The sequence below is a fragment of the Saccostrea cucullata genome, unplaced genomic scaffold, assembly GCF_032062105.1.
Source record: "Saccostrea cucullata isolate Sc308-1 unplaced genomic scaffold, CSIRO_AGI_Scuc_v1 ctg244, whole genome shotgun sequence".
In the NCBI taxonomy this organism is placed as follows: Eukaryota; Metazoa; Mollusca; class Bivalvia; order Ostreida; family Ostreidae; genus Saccostrea; species Saccostrea cuccullata.
Window position 1 is genome coordinate 30,238 of NW_026925056.1, and position 22,532 is coordinate 52,769.

The 22,532-nt window shown below is 31.3% G+C and overlaps 1 protein-coding gene across 1 annotated transcript in view; it reads right to left on the minus strand.

Annotated features, from left to right (window-relative positions):
* LOC134267948 (chloride channel protein 2-like) overlaps positions 1-22,532 on the minus strand; it is a 37,748-nt gene that overhangs the window by 14,600 nt on the left and 616 nt on the right. The window contains exons 2-20 of the mRNA XM_062750155.1: positions 20,791-20,917; positions 13,780-13,906; positions 13,415-13,432; positions 13,093-13,131; positions 12,038-12,169; positions 11,491-11,619; positions 9,676-9,809; positions 6,442-6,516; positions 6,075-6,153; positions 4,480-4,605; positions 3,389-3,473; positions 2,741-2,842; positions 2,427-2,502; positions 1,945-2,097; positions 1,783-1,852; positions 1,506-1,616; positions 1,192-1,289; positions 991-1,106; positions 191-324 (exon numbers count right to left, since the gene is read on the minus strand). Of these exons, the coding sequence (XP_062606139.1) occupies positions 191-324; positions 991-1,106; positions 1,192-1,289; positions 1,506-1,616; positions 1,783-1,852; positions 1,945-2,097; positions 2,427-2,502; positions 2,741-2,842; positions 3,389-3,473; positions 4,480-4,605; positions 6,075-6,153; positions 6,442-6,516; positions 9,676-9,809; positions 11,491-11,619; positions 12,038-12,169; positions 13,093-13,131; positions 13,415-13,432; positions 13,780-13,906; positions 20,791-20,844 (1,858 nt within the window). The 5' untranslated portion in view covers positions 20,845-20,917. The remainder of the gene's footprint in view (positions 1-190; positions 325-990; positions 1,107-1,191; positions 1,290-1,505; positions 1,617-1,782; positions 1,853-1,944; positions 2,098-2,426; positions 2,503-2,740; positions 2,843-3,388; positions 3,474-4,479; positions 4,606-6,074; positions 6,154-6,441; positions 6,517-9,675; positions 9,810-11,490; positions 11,620-12,037; positions 12,170-13,092; positions 13,132-13,414; positions 13,433-13,779; positions 13,907-20,790; positions 20,918-22,532) is intronic.

Consider the following 22,532-nt stretch of genomic DNA (forward strand, 5'->3'; position numbering starts at 1 on the left):
AAATTCATTGAAGATTCTATAATGAGAGAAAGTCAAGCTTAATGTCATGATATCTGTATTTTATGTCATACAGTTCAGGACATTATTTATTGAACAGCCCTTGTATAACCCTGCATACATAAGCTGTGTAAAGTCAGATGTCAAACTTGCTATTATCTTAACCACCAGTAAATTAGGTATGTTATTTTACCTGGAGCATCAACTAGAGGGTAGCTTTTGTAGTTGGTAGAGGTTAGAAGTTCTCTGAGTTCTCCATAACTTGATCTAAATGAAATACTGGCAACCTCCTTGACCATGATGTCTTCTATAAATACTTTCCAGGCACTGAAACGAGAATATTTTACATATAATGTGTAATCTTAAGGTGTTTTTATATAAATATTGCATGTAAGTGTCATTGAAAATTTTTAAAACCATTGTCAACATGCTGCGCCTCGGTTGACAATGTTTTTCTGGGGTGAAAATTTTCAATGTTACACTCAATACATGCAATATTTCTATATTATACTGAATGTTTAATACAAATACATATTATAGTGAACCGTGCGCGCATAAATTCCGCGCAGTCGCTATTTTTTGTAATACCACCCGTCGTCAAGCAATGTTGACTGTTGCTAGGCAGGAGGGCGTGGCTTCATTATTCAGCGAGTAGTAGTGTTTTTTATCAAATGTTTCTCGACGAATCAGATTCAAGTAATTTACAAGAAAGTATAATATTAAAATATATAATCTTAACATGTTTTAAAATATAGTCATTCTTTAATTCAATTTTGATAAGAAACCACATGTTCAAAAAATATAAATGCTCTTGTTTGGGCCACATTGCTGTTGCAGAATCAAGAAATGTAACAGAATTCTAGGTCCTTGTATGCAGAAAGATAAAAATAACCTCCAGTTAATGACAGAAGGCAGATGGAAAACGGAAACAAAAAGCATTCATTTGTGTATTCTTTCTTCGCATCAAAAGATGCTTTTTCCTTGGCTACATACTTTGCTTTTGCAGATACAATGTCTGGAAGATATGGCAACTGTTTGAGCTTGATGATGCTATCATAGAAGGACGGCTGGAACTTCCCGGCCACTGCATTGGAGATTAACACTGCCACCTACATAGTAAATAATAGCAAACATATACTATTGTAAACTCTTAATATATTGGAAACGCATTAAAAATTCAAACTAGCTACTTACAACTGCTGGAAGTACATGACTGATTTGACCAGTGACTTCAAATACAATCACTGATGTTGAAATGGTCCGAGTGACAGCCCCTGAAAATGAGGCTGCTCCTAAAGGTAGAGGAGAAAAACATTATAAACAGTGATATTCTTTTTGTTCTTTATAAGCAGCCTACGGTTATTTATCTTCAGTATATTTAAACCCTTGCACATCACTTGGGTAAAAAAACATTCTACAGTGATATTCATTATATATGTCTTCTTTACAAGCAGCATTATTATGATTTCTCCTCAGTATATTGTACAAACGTCACTCTGTTCACTGACCTACGACAGCGTAACCTCCCGGTACAATTTTATTGATGATGTCACCCGAGGGAATCCCCTCAGGGAACCAGGCTGCCATACACTCCCCCGTCAGGCGACCAAAGGCAGCTCCTAAAGAACAATAAAATAAAAACATTTCTCAACTGACTGCAGCATTTATTTTTCTTGTATACCTAAATGTATTTGAATCTTGGTGCATAAAAATATCAATTTCATCAAGCTGAAAATTGTTGAAAGTGAATAAATTTATTATTAAACATGTTAAAAATAAACTTACCCACTAAGAAAACTGGTACAAATACACCAGCAGGAACTGGCATGGTATTGCAGAAAGCTCCAAACATAAACTAAAATATCCAAGTTTAAAATCAGTTATTGTTCATATTTACTTGAAGTTATTTGCAGTTATGACTTTGTTCTCTCAGTATTTGTGACCTACATTAAACACTACGAAGATGACTAGGTTGACATATATATTGGTGCTGCCATGTTTCCAATGGCTGATGATTTCCTCGTCTCTCAGACCCTCTGCCTGTCCTGTTGTCCATGTAATGTTACTGAACAGTTCATTGATTGCCTGCTTGGATGTCAACTACAGTAAAAAAAAAAATCACACTACAAACATTTACAATGGAAACCATTTAAAACCATGTTTTAAAAAATGTTTTTCTCTCTCTCAACTGACTTAAAATGTCCTGCTTCTAAATTTTTCATAACCTCTTGGAATAAATAATTTTTTAAAGATGAAATCACCAGATTAATAACTATTTTAACTTGAAATAAACCGTCAAAGTTTTTTTCTTTTTTTTACCAGTAAAACTTTAAAGAGGAATTTTGTTTTTATATATAAAAGTAATCCATTACAATGGACAAACACTTTTTTAAAGAAAAAAATCTGAATAAACAAAATCTCCAATGTACATTATCATTTGTTAAAAGCAAAACAATTTTTCGATGAAACAAAATAAAAAGTGCTCCTGCTAAACCGCATAGCACCCTGAAAAATTAAAAATAAAATATACTAACAGCACATATTAAAAAAAAAATGTTAAAGATATGAAATCACAATCATAATGTGTCAGATAAAACGGCAAAATTGAAATGACCCATGAAAAGCATTGTGTGTGTGTGTGATTGTGGTGTGCAATTTGAATTTATTAATTTTATATTATTGACTTTGAAGGAATTATGTATTTTTTTCTTTCAAAGTGATCTGTTTAAAACTGCTAACTTACTTTTTTTGTAAGAAATCTGTTATCTTGCGATGTCTTCTAGTGAGCAAAACAATTTTTCGATGAAACAAAATGAAAAGCGCTCCTGCTAATCCACACAGCACGCTGAAAAATTGAAAATAAATATATTCATAGCACATGTTAAAAAAATAAATGCCTAAGTACATGTATATGTAGATACAATCACAATGTGTCAGAATATTGTCATTTTCCTAAATTTGATTTTGACAAAATGAAGAACATGAATATTGTGTGTGTGTGATTGCAGTGAGTTTTGATCTTTCCTTTATTCATTTCAATTACAGATCTACAACAATTGGGCAACAATTGAAACGTAGAAATATGTAAGTCATTTATAGCAATATTTAATTCAATATCTCAAGTCTACAAGTACTTTGTTCCGTTTCAATACTGTAAACCAACTTTTATTCACGACAACTTTATTTTGCAAATTAGCAGCTAGGGGTAAACCAGTTCGTGATGATTAATTTTCCTGATCAAGCCTATTTTTTGTCTGTTCTTTATAGACACAGATACTTTAAGGACCAGTTCGCGGCATGAAATATTCGCAATGATGAGGCTCTTGTGAACCTTGCAGAAATTTCTCTCACGAATAAAGGTTGGTTTACAGTAAATGAGAATATAACCTACCCCATAATAGCAAAAACAAGCAGCTCTAGAACATCAAAGGGGAAATCTGTTCTTAGGGTGGTTTTGAACATAGCTGTGAGAGTAGCTATTATAAAATGAAAAAACTGAAATCAATATTTAAAACAAAAGAGCATGAGCCATCTTATACATAAAATGGCCCTGTACTTATATCAATTAATTAACTATCACCCTCTTTCCATTTTCACATATCAAAATAAAGTAGACACTTGTTGCTCTCATGTTCTATAATGAAATTTCATTTTGAGAATCCAATTATTAGAAAACAGGCTTTGACAAATTGCGATGTTCTTGAAATTTGCAGAAAATATGCATATTTGACTACCTTCAACAAAGAATTAAAATATGAGCACAGCCCACGATCCAAAAAATAAGACATGTTTTTTGATCTTCAGAAATAGACCTTTCTTTATATATTGGCATATTTTGGATCAGAGGTTGTGCTCTATATGAAATATTTAAAAAACACTTCAACTTTAGGTCATTTTCAAAGAAATTTACAGGATATGAGGAAAATGACGCATTTTATGACGTCATAATGCATTGACTAGATGTGAAATTACGTCACAATTAATAGATACATGGTCACCAACAGTCCAAGTTACAAATACTGCATTTGCAACCTAAACTGAGCGGTTTTGAATTTTCAGAAATTCTCAGGGCCGAATAAAGCCTAAAGTGGCTCTACCTCTTTAACCAAAATGCACTTTGGCTCTTTGCTACATTACTGTAGAATTAATTCTTAAGATAGCCTTCGGGTATATATATAAGCCTTGAGAAGGGATAACTGTTATAAGCCAACTCATATTTGCGTGTTTTATTTTAAAATTGATCTATAACTTTTAATTTTTCTGGAAACTTCCTCTTAATACACAATCATTTAAATGAATTTCAATTGAAGAACTACAGAAAGTTGCAAAAAACAGGTCAAACTATTTGATTTGCAGAGAAAAAAAATCTAAAATCATCAAAGAATCCATATGTGAATGCTACTTCATGCCTGCAGATCTGGTCAGAAAATTGAAATATATGGCTTTAGAATTTTCACTCTCCAGAGCTCACTGCATAAATACCTTCATTTTTAAACCAGATGGCAAGCATTCTTAATGTGACAGCCCCACAAACGGCAGCAAAGAATCCTCTCCAGTAATTCCTGACAGCAAAGTAGGTCGCTGTGACCTCAATACTAAATAACACACCTACAACAAAAGGTAGATCAATTTCATGAATAAATAAATAGTTTTGCCATTTGATTGCTTTGAGGGGAGGGGGGGGGGTTAACTAAATACAAAATACCGTATAAGCAGAATTTTTCGAGGATTTAATTTTGGCATTATTAGCTAGGGTGCCAAGATCGCTAAAATTGAATATCGCTCAAAATTAATTGCGTTTTATTTGTAATAGCTTCTTTAGTGAGCTTTTTAAAATTGCTAAAATGACATTTTGCTAAAAATAAAATACCAATTTTAAAGGACAAATCGCTAAATTTGCGTCTCACTAAAGTTTCTACTTATACGGCAATAAATTTTAAAATATCCAATCAAACTTTTAGAATTACAATACTCAAATACTGGATATATCATAATGAATGTTTTGATTTGCAAATAATTTAGAAAAGTGCATCCAAAACATTGTAGTTGTAATCAGCCTTCTGAACTGCTTGTAACGCCTCCAGAAGAAGCAATAAATCTCCTGACAATTTATCTCCTTGTGTCATAATCAAACTGACAGATTTCCAAGATGTGACAGTTATTGAAACAATGATGTAAAGCCATGCACCAGGTAACTCAACACACTGTGCAAAATACTTGTAGCTTCCATAAAAACAATCATCATCTGAAGTGTAAGAAAGTCTATAGGCAACAATACACTGTACTATGGATACCTTCTAAACTGTCACAATAACTGATTGATTTCACTTCCTATTTAGCTGATTTCACTTCCAACTTACTGGAAGAAAAAATGAAATTGATTTTCTTTGCCAAAGGTATGAATTAAACCCCATTTCTTCATAATTCCCTCCATAGCAAAGTTCTACTACAAAACAATAGCTTTTATGCTTAAAATTACTTTTATGATTACACTCAAGCATGGGTACAGACAGACAAAGTGCACAGATCTTGGGAAGAATGTATTAACTTAACATAATTTATGTAACCTGGCATGTATCTCATGGTATAAATTTCAATAACGAGATACATCATCTACTCTAAGTGCACTTTAAGTGTACTTGTGTAGAGCTTTAAACTATAATGATAAAACACTTGTTAAGACATTGACCCCATCTTTTTTGTCAACTAACAGACCATGAAATCGAATGTCACTTTAATAAAACATTACTGTATAAAGCATTGTTTATTATCAAACCACTTTCTTAAAAATTGTGCTACTGCTAATATTTAATCTCTTTTCACATGATAACAAATTATTATCAAGTATTGTTAACAGCACAATCAAATCAGGAGAGGTCCTTCAATAAATTAAAATTTACAAAGGATGATATCATTACGGCATCTCATCTCATCTCTTACATACTCCACTCCAATATTGTTTTGTACCAAGGTGAATCTGACATACTTTCTAAATCAGTTGAGGTGTGTGATTGTTACATGTTTCAGATTCATATCAAACACCTGTATAACAGTGATGGGAACTCTGTGACAGTTACCTCCAATAGGAGCCGCAAATGTGGCCGCCACTCCAACAGCACAGGCTGCTGCCAGCATCTCTGTTCTACGAGATTCATTCTGTAAAAGAGGGGAAAAAGGTTTAATCAGTGTCACGATATATATACACAAGTTTGAACAAGGATTATAACAAGATCAGATAAAAAATTCAGAGTTACAACCAAATCACATGGATTTTGATTAAGAAAATTGTGTTACATTTCATATGACTTTGTGTACTCTCCTTGTCATATATTCAGGGGGTTAAAAATTTAATACTTGTATTGTTTTTACTTCAAATAAAAATGAATGTACATGTTATTGATTTTCTAAAATTATATGGTATATTCCAACAACATGTGTACCTACTTCATATATTCCTTTAAATGTTGTTAATTTTCCCAGTAATGTTGCAACAATACTAGCAATGTGTACAAAAGGACCCTGAAAAAAAAAAGATTAATCAATTAACCAATCAGATAACCATTTACCGGAGCATGTTGTAATTGGTATCTCATACAGTAATACTTTGAGTACACGAGTACCCAAGTGGCAAGATATAGGAAATGAGTAAAAAGTCCCAATCTTTTTGTAACCTTTAACCTCAATGTATCAAATTCTTGGTTATCTCAAGGCTTTTTTCTGCCCAACTGATAACTCATGGCTACTTTATAAATGCACTTGTATCCTCTTGCAATCCTTTTTTTAAATATTAAAAATATTAATTCTGTTGTTTTTTTATTTATGGAATATAAAAATTTATCAGTTCACTTAATAGCTCTCCTTTGAAGGTATTTGGATTAAAATTTAATGATGCTTCATGCAATGCTTGATAAGACATATATATAATACAAAAAATGTCATGACATGAACCAGAAATTAAAAAATCTTAGAATCACTGATTATTAGCTGATTTATTTTACTTTATAAGGACCTCTGAATTATATTATTATAAAATGATTAGTAGTTGAGGTTGTACTAGCATAATAAATCAGACAGCCATTAAGTACCTCAGAGCCTATCACAATAATTACAAAAACAATATCAAAAATGCTTATACTTCAAAATCTCGCTATAATTTATTTTAATGAATGTGCAGTTCTGAATAATTTCTTAAATGGCATTTGAATCTCAGCTAAAATTAATTCTCAGATTAAAATAAACCTACACAAAAGCACTTGAAAGATTTATCGAAATATTCATCGAGAAACTTTGATTTGCATATTGAATAAATGATTCCTAAAACATGTGTCACACATATGTTCTGTGATCAAACTTGACTACTCATATCTTCAAGACAACAGCTTTTTAAGCTAATTAATATATCTTGTAGCTATTTTTAAATCTTACAAAAAATCAGTACAGTTATGCAAATGAATCTGGCTCTGTAGAATGGGGGTGTAATAAATCTAAAGTGATGAATGTTACATATTTTTAGAGCATTAACTCAAACCCAAATTATATTCTGTACAGATAAGATATATATGCAGGAAATAAAGTCTACATTAATTTTCTGTACTACATGTATATGTCAGCAATTATAACCTCAAAAAAATTCACACTCCATCCTGGAGTATGCTTTGTTACAACGCACTTTGAAAAATTACGCACTTTGAAAAATTTTTTCAAAGTGCGTTAAATTTTGGGACCAAGTTGACCTTTGAACTAGAGAGAAAAGAATTGTCATTGTGTGAACATAGTGTTTCTGTTACCATTAAGGGTGAACTTAATCAAAATTGAGTACATGCATCTCTTGTATTTCTTCTATTTATTTTTTTTCTTATAAGAAGTTTAACATGGGAATTGGAAAGAAGAATATAAATACACAACTATTATTTTCTTCTGTGAAGAGTCACAGATGTCAGATAGTGAAAGGAAAAGAAAAATTCATGACCCAAATTCTTACACTCGCTTAAATACTTTACTGTACTTAATTTTTTTTTTGCATGCATTTTATGTAAACTTAAATTTATATGAAAGTTTTCCCCGTCACATCCAGTCTCATGTTAACATATATTGTATGGGAGTCATATGCAGACCTATGTAAAAATTGTTCAAACCCAAATCCTGGTTGTTGTTTTATTAATGTGTGCATATCCTTGTTCTTTTTTTTATGCAAAAAAAAAGGACTCCACCTTAAATTATATCTCATTAAAAGAATAAATTACAGAATTGTATTTGATGAAATAGATTCAAGGTAAAATTTAAAACATGGTATAAATTTATGTATGTTGTGTGACTGTGCCAAAAGAATGATTTCCATTAGCGGTCATCTTAAAGAGATATTCTGTACTCTATATGTCTTTATACTGTGATTCAATGTATGTTTTAAGTGCAATAATTTTTTTTTTCTTTTAAATTCCAAATAAAATGTTTTCTTTTAGTCTTTTTTAAAGATGTTGATCAAACTTATGAATTATACATAAACATTTATGCCATCAGGAACTTATGACTTCAGTGTATTCTTCCATATAGGTAAAGTAACAGACAAACCTCTTAAGTTGTGCTTTTATAAAATCAAACAAAAAAAATATTGAAAGTCATACAACATCCCCATAAATCTCTTAAAAACCAGAAAACATAATCACTATCATGTATAAACTACAATGATATTTTTAAATATGCACAGATTGTGGGGAGCAATGGCACTTGTGGTTTCAGAACATGCACAAAATCATGACTGATAGCAGGAGAAGACCAACATAATTGCATGCAGACATGCATAATGAATTAGTTTGCCTGTATTTAATGCATATATCTTAATTCTAATTTAAGTTAGAGGTAACCAGCATTTGTTTTTGCTTCTCAAATAATCATATTAAATTAAATGAAAACCTACAAACATGTAAATGATGGATTAAAATTAAGGTTAATGAAATTTATCAGTACTTCGTTCCATTTAATTAAACACCCTCTATACAGAATAGCTAAAGAGAAACATTTTTGGACTTTGTACAAAAAGGGTGTAGCTCTTGAGAAAATTATATTGTATATAGATGTAAATATTGAGTTTATCTATTTCACTCATCCAGAGATAAGTAAAAATTGCATACAACCCAAATCTGTCAGTATGTATGTTTTATTAATGTGTGCATCACAATCAGCATCTGAAATACATTTATGCAAAAAAAAAGCACCCCTGCCTTAAATTATTTGCTGTCTTAAGGGCTTTCAGTTAACTGAAATGAATTTACTCCAAAACCTTCAAGGTAAAATTTAAAACATGGTATAAATTCATGTAAGTTGTAAAGTGTGTGCCAATTAATTGTATTTTTAGATGTATCATCCCTGCTAGTTTAGTCAGTATAGGCTTATAATTACTTCAAAATGAGAACTGCTTAAAAAAATTTACACCTGTGATTTAATGTATCTTTTAAATGCAAAAACCTGGACTGGTTTTTTGATTTAAATTCAAAGTAAAATGTTTTCTTAATATAGTCTTTTTTAAAGATGTTGATCAAATTTTAATTATACTGATGCCAAAGGTTTATGCCATCAGGAACTTATGACTTCAGTGTAAGCTAAAAAATAGGTAAATCAATACACAAACATAAAACTTGTGCTTTTATAACACAAACAAAACGTTTTTATTTAAATGCTTACCTCTTTCCCAATAGGAAGTGTACTCCCTAACGAGGAACAAAGTCCTACTACTTTGGACACCAGTGTCCTAAATGTAAGAAATTCTTTTAACACCACGCCTCTTAAAATAGTCTTCATCTCTGGGATACCAGACCCTGCAATTATTATTATATATCTGTCATTTAATAACTCTTTTAAAATTTCAAATCATAATACAGTTGAACTTGGATATCAATAACAGGGATATCTTAATTTTAATTAAAGTATATGCCCCCCCCCATTTGTTTTTATTTTAACCTCAATAATCATATTAAATAAATTTGTTTTCCTACATAAATGATTGAATTTTAAAATTACAAAGCTTAATTGTTATGAGTAAACACAACCTCAATTTTCTTCATGATTTTAAATAAAAAGAAACATAAGTCATAATGATAAAGTACACTGTTCAAAGATTTTTAAAGGAGATAAAAAATTGTATATATAGGTGTAAATACTTGTAACTTAAGGTAATTGTCATATCCACATGAAATAACGCTATACAACCCAAGTCTGTTAGTATGCATCTTTTGATGCATCCATTCATGTTGTATATCACAATCAGCATCTGAAATACAATATGTTAGCATGCACCCCTGCCTTGATATATAATCAATGCAAGTTTGCTGTCTAAAGGGCTTTGAATTAACTGAAATGATTTTACTCCAAAACCTTCAATTCGATCCCTCATCTAGATATATGTCAACAAAGACTTGTGATATGTTTATAAGTGTGTATCCCAGTCTCTTAAGTTGTATTTTAAGATGTATTATCTCTGCTAGTTTAGCCAGGATAAGGCTTTTCATTACTTCTGTTAAATCGTATTTTTAGATGTATCATCTCTGCTAGTTTAGCCAGGATAAGGCTGATAATTACTTCAAAATGAGACTTGAAACTTTATCCTGCTCCATAAACATAACTTGGTCATTCTTTGGCTGGAAATACAGCATCTGAAACCTGGGACTGGTACAATGATACATAGTCAAAGTATAGTCAATGCTCTTCTAATTAATATAGGGCACAGAAGTACTTTAAAAGAAAATTGTTCCAAAATTTTAACCTTGGATGCTGATGCAGTGGGTATTACATAAGCCCCCCAATTCTTAGCTTAGAACATATAAATTAAATATACATAAACATAAAACTTGTCTCATGACATAAAATTGAAGTATATTTATAGAATGCCTACCTCTTTCCCAATAGGAAGTGTACTCCAAATCATAAAAGTATAGATGAAAAAGTTCAACTAACTTTTTCACAAATTTGTCCTAAAAATGTAAGAAATTCTTTTAACACCACACCTCTTAAAATAGTCTTCATCTCTGGGATACCAGACCCTGCAATTATTATGATATATCTCAGTAATTTAATACTTTTTTAAAATTTCAATTCATAGTACAGTTGAACTTGGATATCTCTAACAGGGATATCCTGAACACTATGTATATGCCCCCCCCCTTTTTTTGTATTTTAACCTCAATATCTCCAGTCTTCAGAATTTGTTTTCTTCTTCTCCATCCCATTTAATTTTAAAATTAAAAAGCTTAATTTTTTTTCAGCCCCCCCCCCCCCCCCCCCGAAAAACACAACCTCAATTTTCTTCATGATTTTAAATAAAAACATTACATTAGTCATAATGATAAATTACACTGATCAAAGATAAAAAAGTGTGGTTTATAAAAGTTTGAAAAATTTGGAAGTCTCTTGTATTTGTAACTTAATTAGGCCTCTGAAAAATGTAACATTCTAGAATATACAGATTATAAAAAACTAAGGACTTTATTATGCAGTACTAACCACAAGCCTGAGGTGAGACAAGATGAGAAAATCCTGTGGCAAATAATATAAACAGCAGTGTGTAGGACACCCAGGCAAAATACTGAAGTGGTGGGGAGAAAGCCAGCTCCTGATATAACCAGAACTTAGCTGTAAAATAAGACAATCTTATGATCAGAACTTAGTTGTAAAATAAGACAATCTTAGGATCAGAACTTAGCTGTAAAATAAGACAATCTTAGGATCATTGTAATATTTTTAAAGTACATGTGCACAAAACAATACTTATGGTACAAAAAAGATTTATATTTGAACTCTTTATACAGTAAAACATCTTTTTAAAAATGATTTCACTGACCTGCTTGGCACTTTTCAATGAAAAATAATGAATATTACTTCATTTGGAATATAATGATGTTCAAAATCAAAATTATGTATCCAACAGTCTATTTAAAATTATTGTAATATCTTTAAGATACATGTAAACAAAACCATACAAACATTCAAAATGGATTTATAATTTATCCCTTTCTATAGTAAAATGTCTTTTAAAAATGCTTTCACTGACCTGCTTGGCACTTTTCAATGATAAAATCCATAGTAAAACTAAGCAGGGCCATAAGAATTCCCAGCAGAGCCAAGAAGATCCAATCTTCTCCAATTTTTTGGAAGACAACATCTCGAAAATGGATTAATCTCTCTGGTTAAAATGAGAAAATACTCAATGAATATACATGTACTTTAAAAATTTCTACTAACACACAGAAGATGCTTTTGAGATTTTGATGTGTACAACTTTTGTCCTTCAAAATTATAAGCTCAGTAAATTATATTAATTTCAAGAAATCCATAGTGTCTTTTTGCATTTAATATAAATGTTCAAACTCTAATACTATTGTTTGAGAATGAGTTAAATTATAAGCCATTGACTAAAATGAAAGACCAAAACAAAACAAAAATCAAACAGATACAACGACACAACAAACAAGTTCAAAGAAACTATAGAAATACATTCTAACAGTTATGAAAGTGACAAATTAAAAATAAAAAATGCATGTAATTACAGCATAAAGTACACAGTATAAGGAAACATCATGTGAATTTATCAATACAAGTACATATAAACTACATGTAATGTTAGACATTTTTATATCTCCTTGATGGATGTCAAGTACAGAGTATATGATTCACGGGACGGGGTGCCAGTAGTTTGTTTGTATTTTATAAAGAAATCAATTCTTTTCTTGAACTTTTCCGAGCCTTTAAAAGTGGCTTGTTCAGATTTGAAGATAAAAATTAATGTCACAATACACCCCCTCCCCATTTATCTTTCCACTCTCTTTTTAATTAGAATGAAATAGTATTGCGATATTTCGTGCTAATAAAATTTGAAAATAAAAAATCAAAACTAAACAAAGTAAAAAAAAAAAATCAAGCATGCACATTCAGTGTCATTAAATTTAATTAAAAGACTTGCAAAATGAAAAGTTTGTGCACTATAAGCAAGAATAAAACGTTTTCTGAAGCAAAGATATTAATAATTAAAATAAAAGCAAAACTAGCAAAGAGACAGAACCAAAGAATAAATTTTCATAACTAATAATGAACAGAATGAATTCTTACTGAACTTAGATGATTCTTTTAGAGCTTTATATTTGAACCCTGTAAAAAGATGTCTGTTCTAATACATGTCTTAACAATGTTTTAAAATTTTAAAACTTCTCTAAAATTTATTGCAAAATTTGCTGTTCCAATGTGTAAATTTACAATTTTCATATCAAAAGAAAAAAATATTTTTAATCTTCTGATGATAAAAATAAGGAAAATGACTTGACTGTGATACAAATCTGACTTGCTAAATTATGACTGCATATTCAAATATTTGATATTATCAATAGCAGAGGATAAGCTGGAAAGATAGGACATTAATAGTCACACAAGTTACCTCTCTGTCGCAGTCTCTCTGTATTAAAAACCATTTAAATGACATAGACATGTAATAAATATTTTCCCTATTAATACATCATGCTTCTTTAAATTAATTAGAATATAACCTTAATATTACAGTGTTATATAAATGAACTCTATGTACACTTAGGATTCTATCACAATTATCCATTTACATCTCATTACTCCTGATATAGCACAAAGAGAGAGTTGCTTTTTCTTCTCTCAGGATACACCTAATACCATACCTTTAGTACATCAGAAACATCACATTGTGTATACATGTAGTGCTGGACTTTCACTTGATATAGAACCCTAACCAAGACATATATAGCCTAACACTGAGAGGAGGGGAACACCTACCTAAGAAGACCCGGAATCCACTGGTGGGTTTAACCTCCGTGTTCCCAATGTCCCGCTTCTCCTTCTTGATCGTCCTCGCCTGGAACTTGGCCCATTTTCCAAGATCTCGCTTGTACTTTCCATAGATCTGTAGAGCAAGGTATAAAGAATTTGAAAATACATTGTAGATCGAGTCAGCAATGCACAACACATTGAATATACATCCAGTCTCAAGATTTACATTCAATGAACAAGCAAAATATAGAGATTTTTTTAAAATAATCATTCTGTATACATGTACATCATGCTTTTGTTGATACATCTATAACCAAAAACCTATTTGAACAACTTTTCATCACTCAGTCAAGGCAAGGACTGCTACATTCATTCTGTGAGAAGGGCCTTATGGATGATATTTTAAAGTAACAGAATCATAAATTGGTCATTCTTGACCCAAAATGACCACCAGAAACTGACAAAACATCTTATTTATTGACAAACATCACATATGTTATATTGATTTCCAGACATATAAGAGACATTAATTGTTTTTGGATGGTTTTTTTGTCTTCCAGATCATGATACTTGCTTAGTCAGAGACACCTTACTATCTATCTATCGATAGATCAATGGTTAGTGGAAGATCTTTATTGAAATAACTTCAGTTCTGTAACAAAATGTTTGAGAAATCATTCTTTGATAAATAAATCAATGGATTTAACTATAAAAAATAAATGCAACTATAACCAGATGTTCTTTCTAGTGAGTATTAATGCAGAGCTTAATGGATGTACTGGCCTAAGGATCATGAAACAAACTAAGCAAATTTCTAATCTATTATGAAATCTATTTCTTAATTTGCACTTATCAACACCTCAATGGAACAATATTGAGAAATATTTTAATTTTCGTATTTTTGACATCTACAACATTTCATTATAAAATAAAGATTTTGACTTTATCTTATTAAGATGTTTCATGATCCCGGGGCCTGGTACTTTAATTGATACTCTAATCTTTAACATGTTTAAGTCAAATCAAAACTAAAGATTTCAATTTATAGCAATTTAAAGCACTAAGTTTATTTTGTCTTAACTCTTGCATTTTTCTTCAACTTAGCAATAAAGACTTGATTTACATTTAGAGAAATTCTAAAACATAAATTTACACATGTTTGGACAACAAAAAGATATTTCATTAGGCATATACACATATTAGACAGGGTATACTACCAGATCGTATGTATGTATACATCTGTTTTAGAACAGGTTTATCTCTAATATACCGGGTATAACTCTTTTCTACCTTTGTTGTTATACTTTCAATAGTATTAACTATACAAGATTATTTCTATGGTTATCACTCTACTTATATTCACATATCAGATATAAATAAAAAACCAGAAGTCTCTGTCAAGACTGAAGCTCTACTGGTTTGTACTTATAGCAAAGGAAGAGAAAAGTACTTAAGCAGTTGGGAATTGGAACTTTACAACAGCAATAAACAGAATAATGATCCTTGATTAAGTCTCTTTATGTTCTTAGTGTAGTCTACTTTTGTGCCAAGTTATATTGAAATCAGACCAAAACTCTAGGAGGAATAGCATTTTGAAAGAATTTCACAGAAATTTCTATTTTTAGTAACGGCAACACCACTCATCGAAATCAAAAACCGATAAAAAAATTATGTATCTTAGTATGGTCTACTTGTGTGCCAAGTTATATTGAAATCAGACCAAAACTGTAGGAGGAGTAGCATTTAGAAAAATTGTTTACAGACAGACAGACTGACAAACACCGGATGCATTACTATGGCATAAGCTCTTCTGGTCTCTGACTAGTAGAGCTAAAAATTATGTAAAACCTTCGTTTTTTATTTATTTTTTTTTTTTTGTACATTATGTCAAGCCTCAATCAGTTGTGGAAAAAAGATCATGTTCCTTTTGTAATGAGGATGCCTCCTTTGTTGTTTGAAATACAACCTTTACTTCCAACATGTGCCAATTAAGTGTTGCTTTATTTCTGAGTACATGTACATAAATAATTTATGTTATTAAGTTGTTATTTAAAACAGGAAACAACACTTTTCCTGAAACTTAATTTTTGAATGTGGAAATAAACATGCATATACATTTATTTTGCAATAAACAAAATAAATATAAGGCTGATATTTTTTTTACTCTCCCAATTTTCTTCAAAGAAGAAAAAAAAATGAAATGGCTCTTTAATTTTTTTTCTTTTAAAAAAGACTCAATTCTGCTTTGTGGTTTTTAAATACTGAATATAGTGGAAGGTCAATCATTTTCATGGTTGCCTCATTCCTTTATTTTTAAATTTTGAAAAAAAAACAACATTGTGTAGAAAAAGGAAATTTCCTTCATCAAACTTCCTTAAAAGCTTCCAGTTTGCAATAATAATGACTTTATGTTAAACAGGGCAGTGAAACTTTCTGCAGGAAATTCTTTGCTCAATTTCTGACCCAGATAACTCAGTTACATATTTAGCAGTTTATGGAAATGAAACAACTAAACAAAGAATCTTTAGTAGTATTTCAGTTTTGGATGCAATAAATTTCCCCTAAATCCTTTTGAAATAGGCCTTTATCATTTTAAAGACAGCATGAAGATAAACAAACAACCAGATTGTTTTAAATCAGATAGGAGATCAAAAATAGTTTTAAAAATGTTGTTACGATATGCAGCAATGTATATAGAGCAAAGGGCACAAAAACAGGTCAATATCCTACAATGTCTTACCTGATAACTCACTAAATTGACAAAATATTAAGTTACATACAACAGAGACTTTAAGAAATCAGGGGTCCAAGATAAATAAAAGCATGCACCCTTGTACATGTTTTGAAGCAGCAATAAGTTTGTTGAAAAATATTTTGTGACATGAAATCCAAAATGTTTTACATGTATATATGCTACAAAACAAATTTACCCGTAAATATTTTGACTGGACATGCACTTTAAATAGAAACATTAAATTCCCAAGGCTCCAAATCAAAATAATACAATTGTATTCATTTTGTACTGGAAAAAATGTATTCATATCCCAAAGAATGAAAAATACACCTTTTTCTAAACTTCTTTAAAAAGGCTATGATATAAAATTTCATTACCAAGGGTAAAGAACTATTATAGATATCTAAAAACAGGTGCTACACAAATACAGAATGACTGAGTGACATTCAGATGGTTGGGTGGATCAAAATTAAAATCGTCCACTATTAGCAAAAGCACAGGCCAAAAGACTTTCACTTAAAACATGTTAAAAATGCAAATAAATCTTCTTACTGTCATAGCACATTTACAGAGCATCAACACACTAGTTATGCAAATCTCATTCTTGTCCTAATGGTTGTATGCACATTTCCTACTTGTAGGTATTCACAAAAAGTTAGTACTGAAGCTATAACACTTGTTATTAGAATGCATTTCGATAATGGAAAACAGCCATTTTCTCAATGCTTGTAATAGCATCATTAACACAGTTTTTAATGATGAAATTTAGTTCAATTTATCATAACTAATTCTGTTCCAATAAATCAGGTTTCTTAATATGATAACCATATTGGTAGTGTAAGCCTAATTCCTAATCCCATTATGAGAACTTCCAATTGATTCCTAATCCTAGCTTGCTGCTGTGTTTCATAAAACAGACTGTAATCTTTTATAATCAAAAGCAACTGTCCTGTAACAGGATTTATAATACATATAGTGCCAATTCTTTTTTTATATTGCCTGTGTTTTCCCTTTATTTCAAAGTAAAGGGTTAGAGATAAGTTGTAACAGGCTAGGAGCTGAGGTTTATGAACAAAATCTCTGTGGACCTAACAACAAATTTTTATTTCAAAGCGGCATTTTTGTCAATTGAAGCGGTCAATTTGGCCGGTAGCCGGTTCTTAGGGAAAACACTGTATTGCATATTATGCAAATATTTCCATCATATAGGGTTGTCTTTAATTCTTGTAAGAAAGTATATGCAGTAGCTGTGCACATATATGCACATACATGTATTATAATTTCCCAAAATAGATAATGGTGATCACAAGAGGGCTTAAACCAGTACATGTCTAAATTTAAATTCCAATACAAGTTTACAAACTGAGCTTAATATTTAGATCCTAAGCTAGTGTAAGTAATATGACTTAATCATATACAACACAAAAAACTTATAAATATTTTGAATGTCTCTCCATTTTGTTTCGACTTAGTCAAGATACTTAGTGAAGGAGATGGAGAGGGGTTCCTTTTTTTTCTAATTAAATGTTTTACTTTTAGTTAAGTATGAAAATGCACATTTACTTTGCCTCTTTATTTATTTTATTTTTTTTTGTATGTACTAAGTGCAAACCTTGCTGTTAATGACTGTTTGGTTGTGACACATGAACATGTGCTAATGTGCTAGGTACAGGGATATGGTAAATCACCGATGTCCAACAGTCTTTAAATTTTGAGAAATTATGAATAAGGTACCCTAAATGATTTCAGGGACTAAAACATGTCTTGGTTAATTTTTCACATTCATAGGAATGGGCAAGACTGTTCTAGCCGATTCTAATTTGATTGCCAAACATTGTAATGTAACAACACAAAGAGTACACAGGTACATAAAAATGAATTTATCATGAACCATATTCATCTGAGATTAATTATGAAGAAGAAATCAGACAGTCACTGTGCCTTTAATTTGGATTTTGGAAAGAGTCATCTAATGTTAAATAAACTATCTGTGATAGAGACTTATTATTATATTTGGCATATTTAAGTTCAATCTTATAGAAATCCATATCTAAAATAGGTATATTTAAAAGAAGCTCGAATCTCATTGTTTTTTGGAGTATTTAATATATAAGTTTATTCCAGGATGTCAACTGTGAGGGACCTACACAAAAACAATAGTACCGGTATATATAGGCACCTTGTACACATCATTACGCAGGGATTATTCCTCAGCATATTTACTACCAGGGTACTAATGTTCAGTATTTTTCCCCAAGAGAAAATTTCCCCTGAATATCCCGTTTTTCCCATTTGATGAGTAAAAAACTTCCCTAATTAACTTTTTTCCTTCATAAAAACTGGAAATTTTAAAGTAAAAAATTTCATCAGATGTGAAATATGGGTTTTCTTTTGCCATTTTATGTACTCTACATAAGTCCTAAAAATGCCCAGACTAAATTGAGTCACCCAGCACTGGGCTCACCTTGCACCCGTTGGAGTTGATAGAATGTTCTATTGTTAAAATGATATATGTCCTAAGGACCTGTTTTAACAATAGAATTCGTTCCATGTATTCACAATGTTGCAGAATAAACATATATGCCATAATAGGAGTGAAACGGTTCACTGCAGTATTTTTTTCTCGGTTCAATTCACGGTACAAAATCTCTATTTTCGGTTCGGTTCATTTTTCGGTCGAGATCGTCATTCAGTCAGGTTTGGCATAAAATATAAACATGCTCCTCCGTATAATAAGTTGAAAAACGTAAATTTTTGTGGACTTAGAGTTTGTAAAATAATTTTTAACAGTCAAATCAATTAAATTGATTTCTTCTATCCATTTTGCACATAAATTATTTGACTAGATCATGTAGATTAAGTAAAAGGAAGCATAAAACAACAGTTAAATTTGTTTCCTTCTATCAAAATGTATCGTATCGAAAATAACCGAACCGAGACCAAATTTTATTATACGTATCGAACCGTGAAGGAGGCGTTTCGTTTCACCCCTATGCGATAACTCGAACTCTTGAAACTAAAAAAAATGTGCTCGTTAGGACAGTTGATATGGACAGAAAGTGAAAACACATATGAAAACCTCTGATTTTTCTACTATTTAAAACAACTACAAATATAAATTTGAAAAAAAAAGTGTTCTTATTCTGTATTCGAATGAAAAACGCCAAGGTTACTTTTGCTTTCTGTCCATATCAACTGTCCTTATATAACTAGTGCGTTTGGATTACTTTTAGTCTGAAATGTGTATTGTAGGAGGTTTCAAGGGAAAAATTCAAGCATACAGAGTTCGTGAAATCTTTTTTATGCTGTCAGTCATTTGGACTGACTGCCATGTGAAGTTTGTCAGTCCAGACAGATTTCTATCAGTCCAAAAAAAAAAATTCAATAAAAAGATGAAAACTGTATTTGAATTTTATTATCAATACATTGTGCACCCAGCGTCAATAAACACTGCACACTTCATGCCAATTTGATCGTCATATTACAAATTTCTTTGAATTCTCGTGGGGATCCATTTTCTCCATAAGTTTTAATCTAGTTCAATTTTTCACCTCAACAACTAGTTTACCAATCATAGTTTGGCACTTGCATTGATCGAAGAAGCCATTACAAGATGCAGAAAAGCGTTTGAAAGGTTACAATCTGTCGTTTATAAGGAATTCGTACGAAATTTGGTCGGATTGTTGAAAGTTCTTCTTTCAACAATTATCTGTCATTTGGACTGACACTGAACACAAAGTAATTGGTCCTTGGTTGTTTTTATCAGTTTTGCCGACAGGACCAAAAGATTTCAAGAACTCAGAGCATAAGGTCTTTGAAGAATCATTACTTGACTGATCCAAGATGGTGAATCAGTCAAATACGGAGAAATATAACGTAAACAGAGGTTGAAGCGAGGAAGGGGTTCAAAATGGCGTCCTCCTTTGTGTTGTTTCATTATTGCCCTATATGATTTTTTTAATAAATACAATTTTTACACGCCGGGAGCAAACCCCTGTGTTCTATAAACTACCATTGAAGGTCTAGTGTGGCCCAAAGACCCCAGACTGATTTTTCAAATTTCTTCAAAAAGGGTAGTATCCCCCTAACCCTAGATCAATCCCTGACATCTTCTTCCTGACTGCTGAACGCGGTGAGCTTATCGGTCCCAACGTTACATTATTGGAAATATCCCAACAATTGAATATCTAAACTCGCAGCGCTTTTTGATTAAAATGTAAAACACCAAACATTCTTATCAAGTTTCTGTGCTAATCTCAACCATTTCTATGCTTCTAGCTTACCAAAGTTTGCTCGTAGTCAAATTTCTTGGATCTCTCTTCTTCTTTCTCCGCCATCTTTACACGCCATCTGTTGACAGGAATATCCTCTTTTACGATTGGTTCATTATTTGCATCACATTTTTACCTCCTGGAACAAGAGAACATATATGGAAACACAGACATATCTTTAATATTGGAAAAAAAAAGTGTAAAACGGTTAACCATCTAGGTCTGTATTCTAGCGTGAAGAATTTGATTTTTGCTGTGTTAATTTGCCAATACACAAAAATAGAGTGATATTGAATTTCATTTCCATACTTTGTGGATCACATTTGACAACAATGAAATATTTGGATCCATAATATCAGAGACTTATAGGCGTATATTAGTATATGGGTCTCTGGTAATATGTGATTTATCTGCATTCTAAATCTAAGAATAATGGAAAGCTGTTTTTTTTTCAGGTGCAAAAATATTGTATTTACTCAATATTGTAAAATTTTAAAGCGGTTTTGCTGCAACCCCTTGAATTCCTGTCTAAAATATGATGTATCTTTGCCATTCTTTTGTTTTTCTGATCTAAACAACTACTTCTATAGGCCTAGAGGTTTCTTTTTATCATCATAGTTTTCCACCTCTATCGTGGACACGAATGAGGTAATAAACAAGAATATCAGCTGAAAACCCGTATGGTAGTAAATGTAAAGAATATCTATTAACATATTTTTCAGTCAACTTGCAGATTTCAATTTCGAACGCATTTCCCACTTCTTTAAATAACTGTTATCAAATATGATATACGCAGTAATTTAAACCAGATACGATTGATTTTAAAGAAATTCTTCATTTCACCCCTTTACGCCTTTAACCCCCTCTTCCTCAATTGTCCACCAGTGTAACCAAAAAATAGCTCATATTTGACATGAATTTTTCATTGGTATTCTTGCAAAGTTTGTGTGTGTGTGTTGGGGGGGGGGGACTGCATGCTATGCTATAGTTTTTTTCTTCTGAAAATGAATATCAGCTTTCAAAATACATGTATGACTCGATACTTTTCTCTCAGTATATTTCAGAGGACGCGTTCCGTTTCCTCAAAAATAACGCTGGTGTGAAAACTTAGCGCAAGGTTATACCTCATGGACTTTCAAAACTGATACTCATTACAGATATAACTTTTTTCAGACGTAAGTGGTAATGTTCAAGTACACATAAAATGACAAACTGTCTATAAGGTTTATTTGCGTTATTTATGTGCTAGTATAGGGCCATCTGATGTTAATACTGTACATGTAGATGTTTTCAACAGGATACAGGATTATTGCAGTTTTTCAAGATTTCACTTTTGTCCTTTTCAAACTCTGATTTAAAAAATAAAATAAAACGTTGATGACTGCCACATTTTGATTTGTTTTTGTTAAAATTGTTTTCACTACCACTCTAAAATCAAAATGAAATTCATTTTTCGTGTTAATACGAATAGTGTGTAACAGACTAACGTTTGATTAAAATGTAGAAAAGTACTCAGTAAAAGATATTATCATGATTCCATTCACCATTTATCAACGCTCTTCATTTTCATTTAATTTCAAATGCACAGCTAGACGAAATATTCATCAATCCGTGCGGTTAAATTCTAAAATAGTTTTAGTTCGTGTCTTCATAATTTATTCATCACTCTTGTATGATCACGTAACCTTCACCCATTGAAAAGCACCGATAATAGAAACAGAATGAAAGTTCCCTGTATATTTACAACGGGGAAG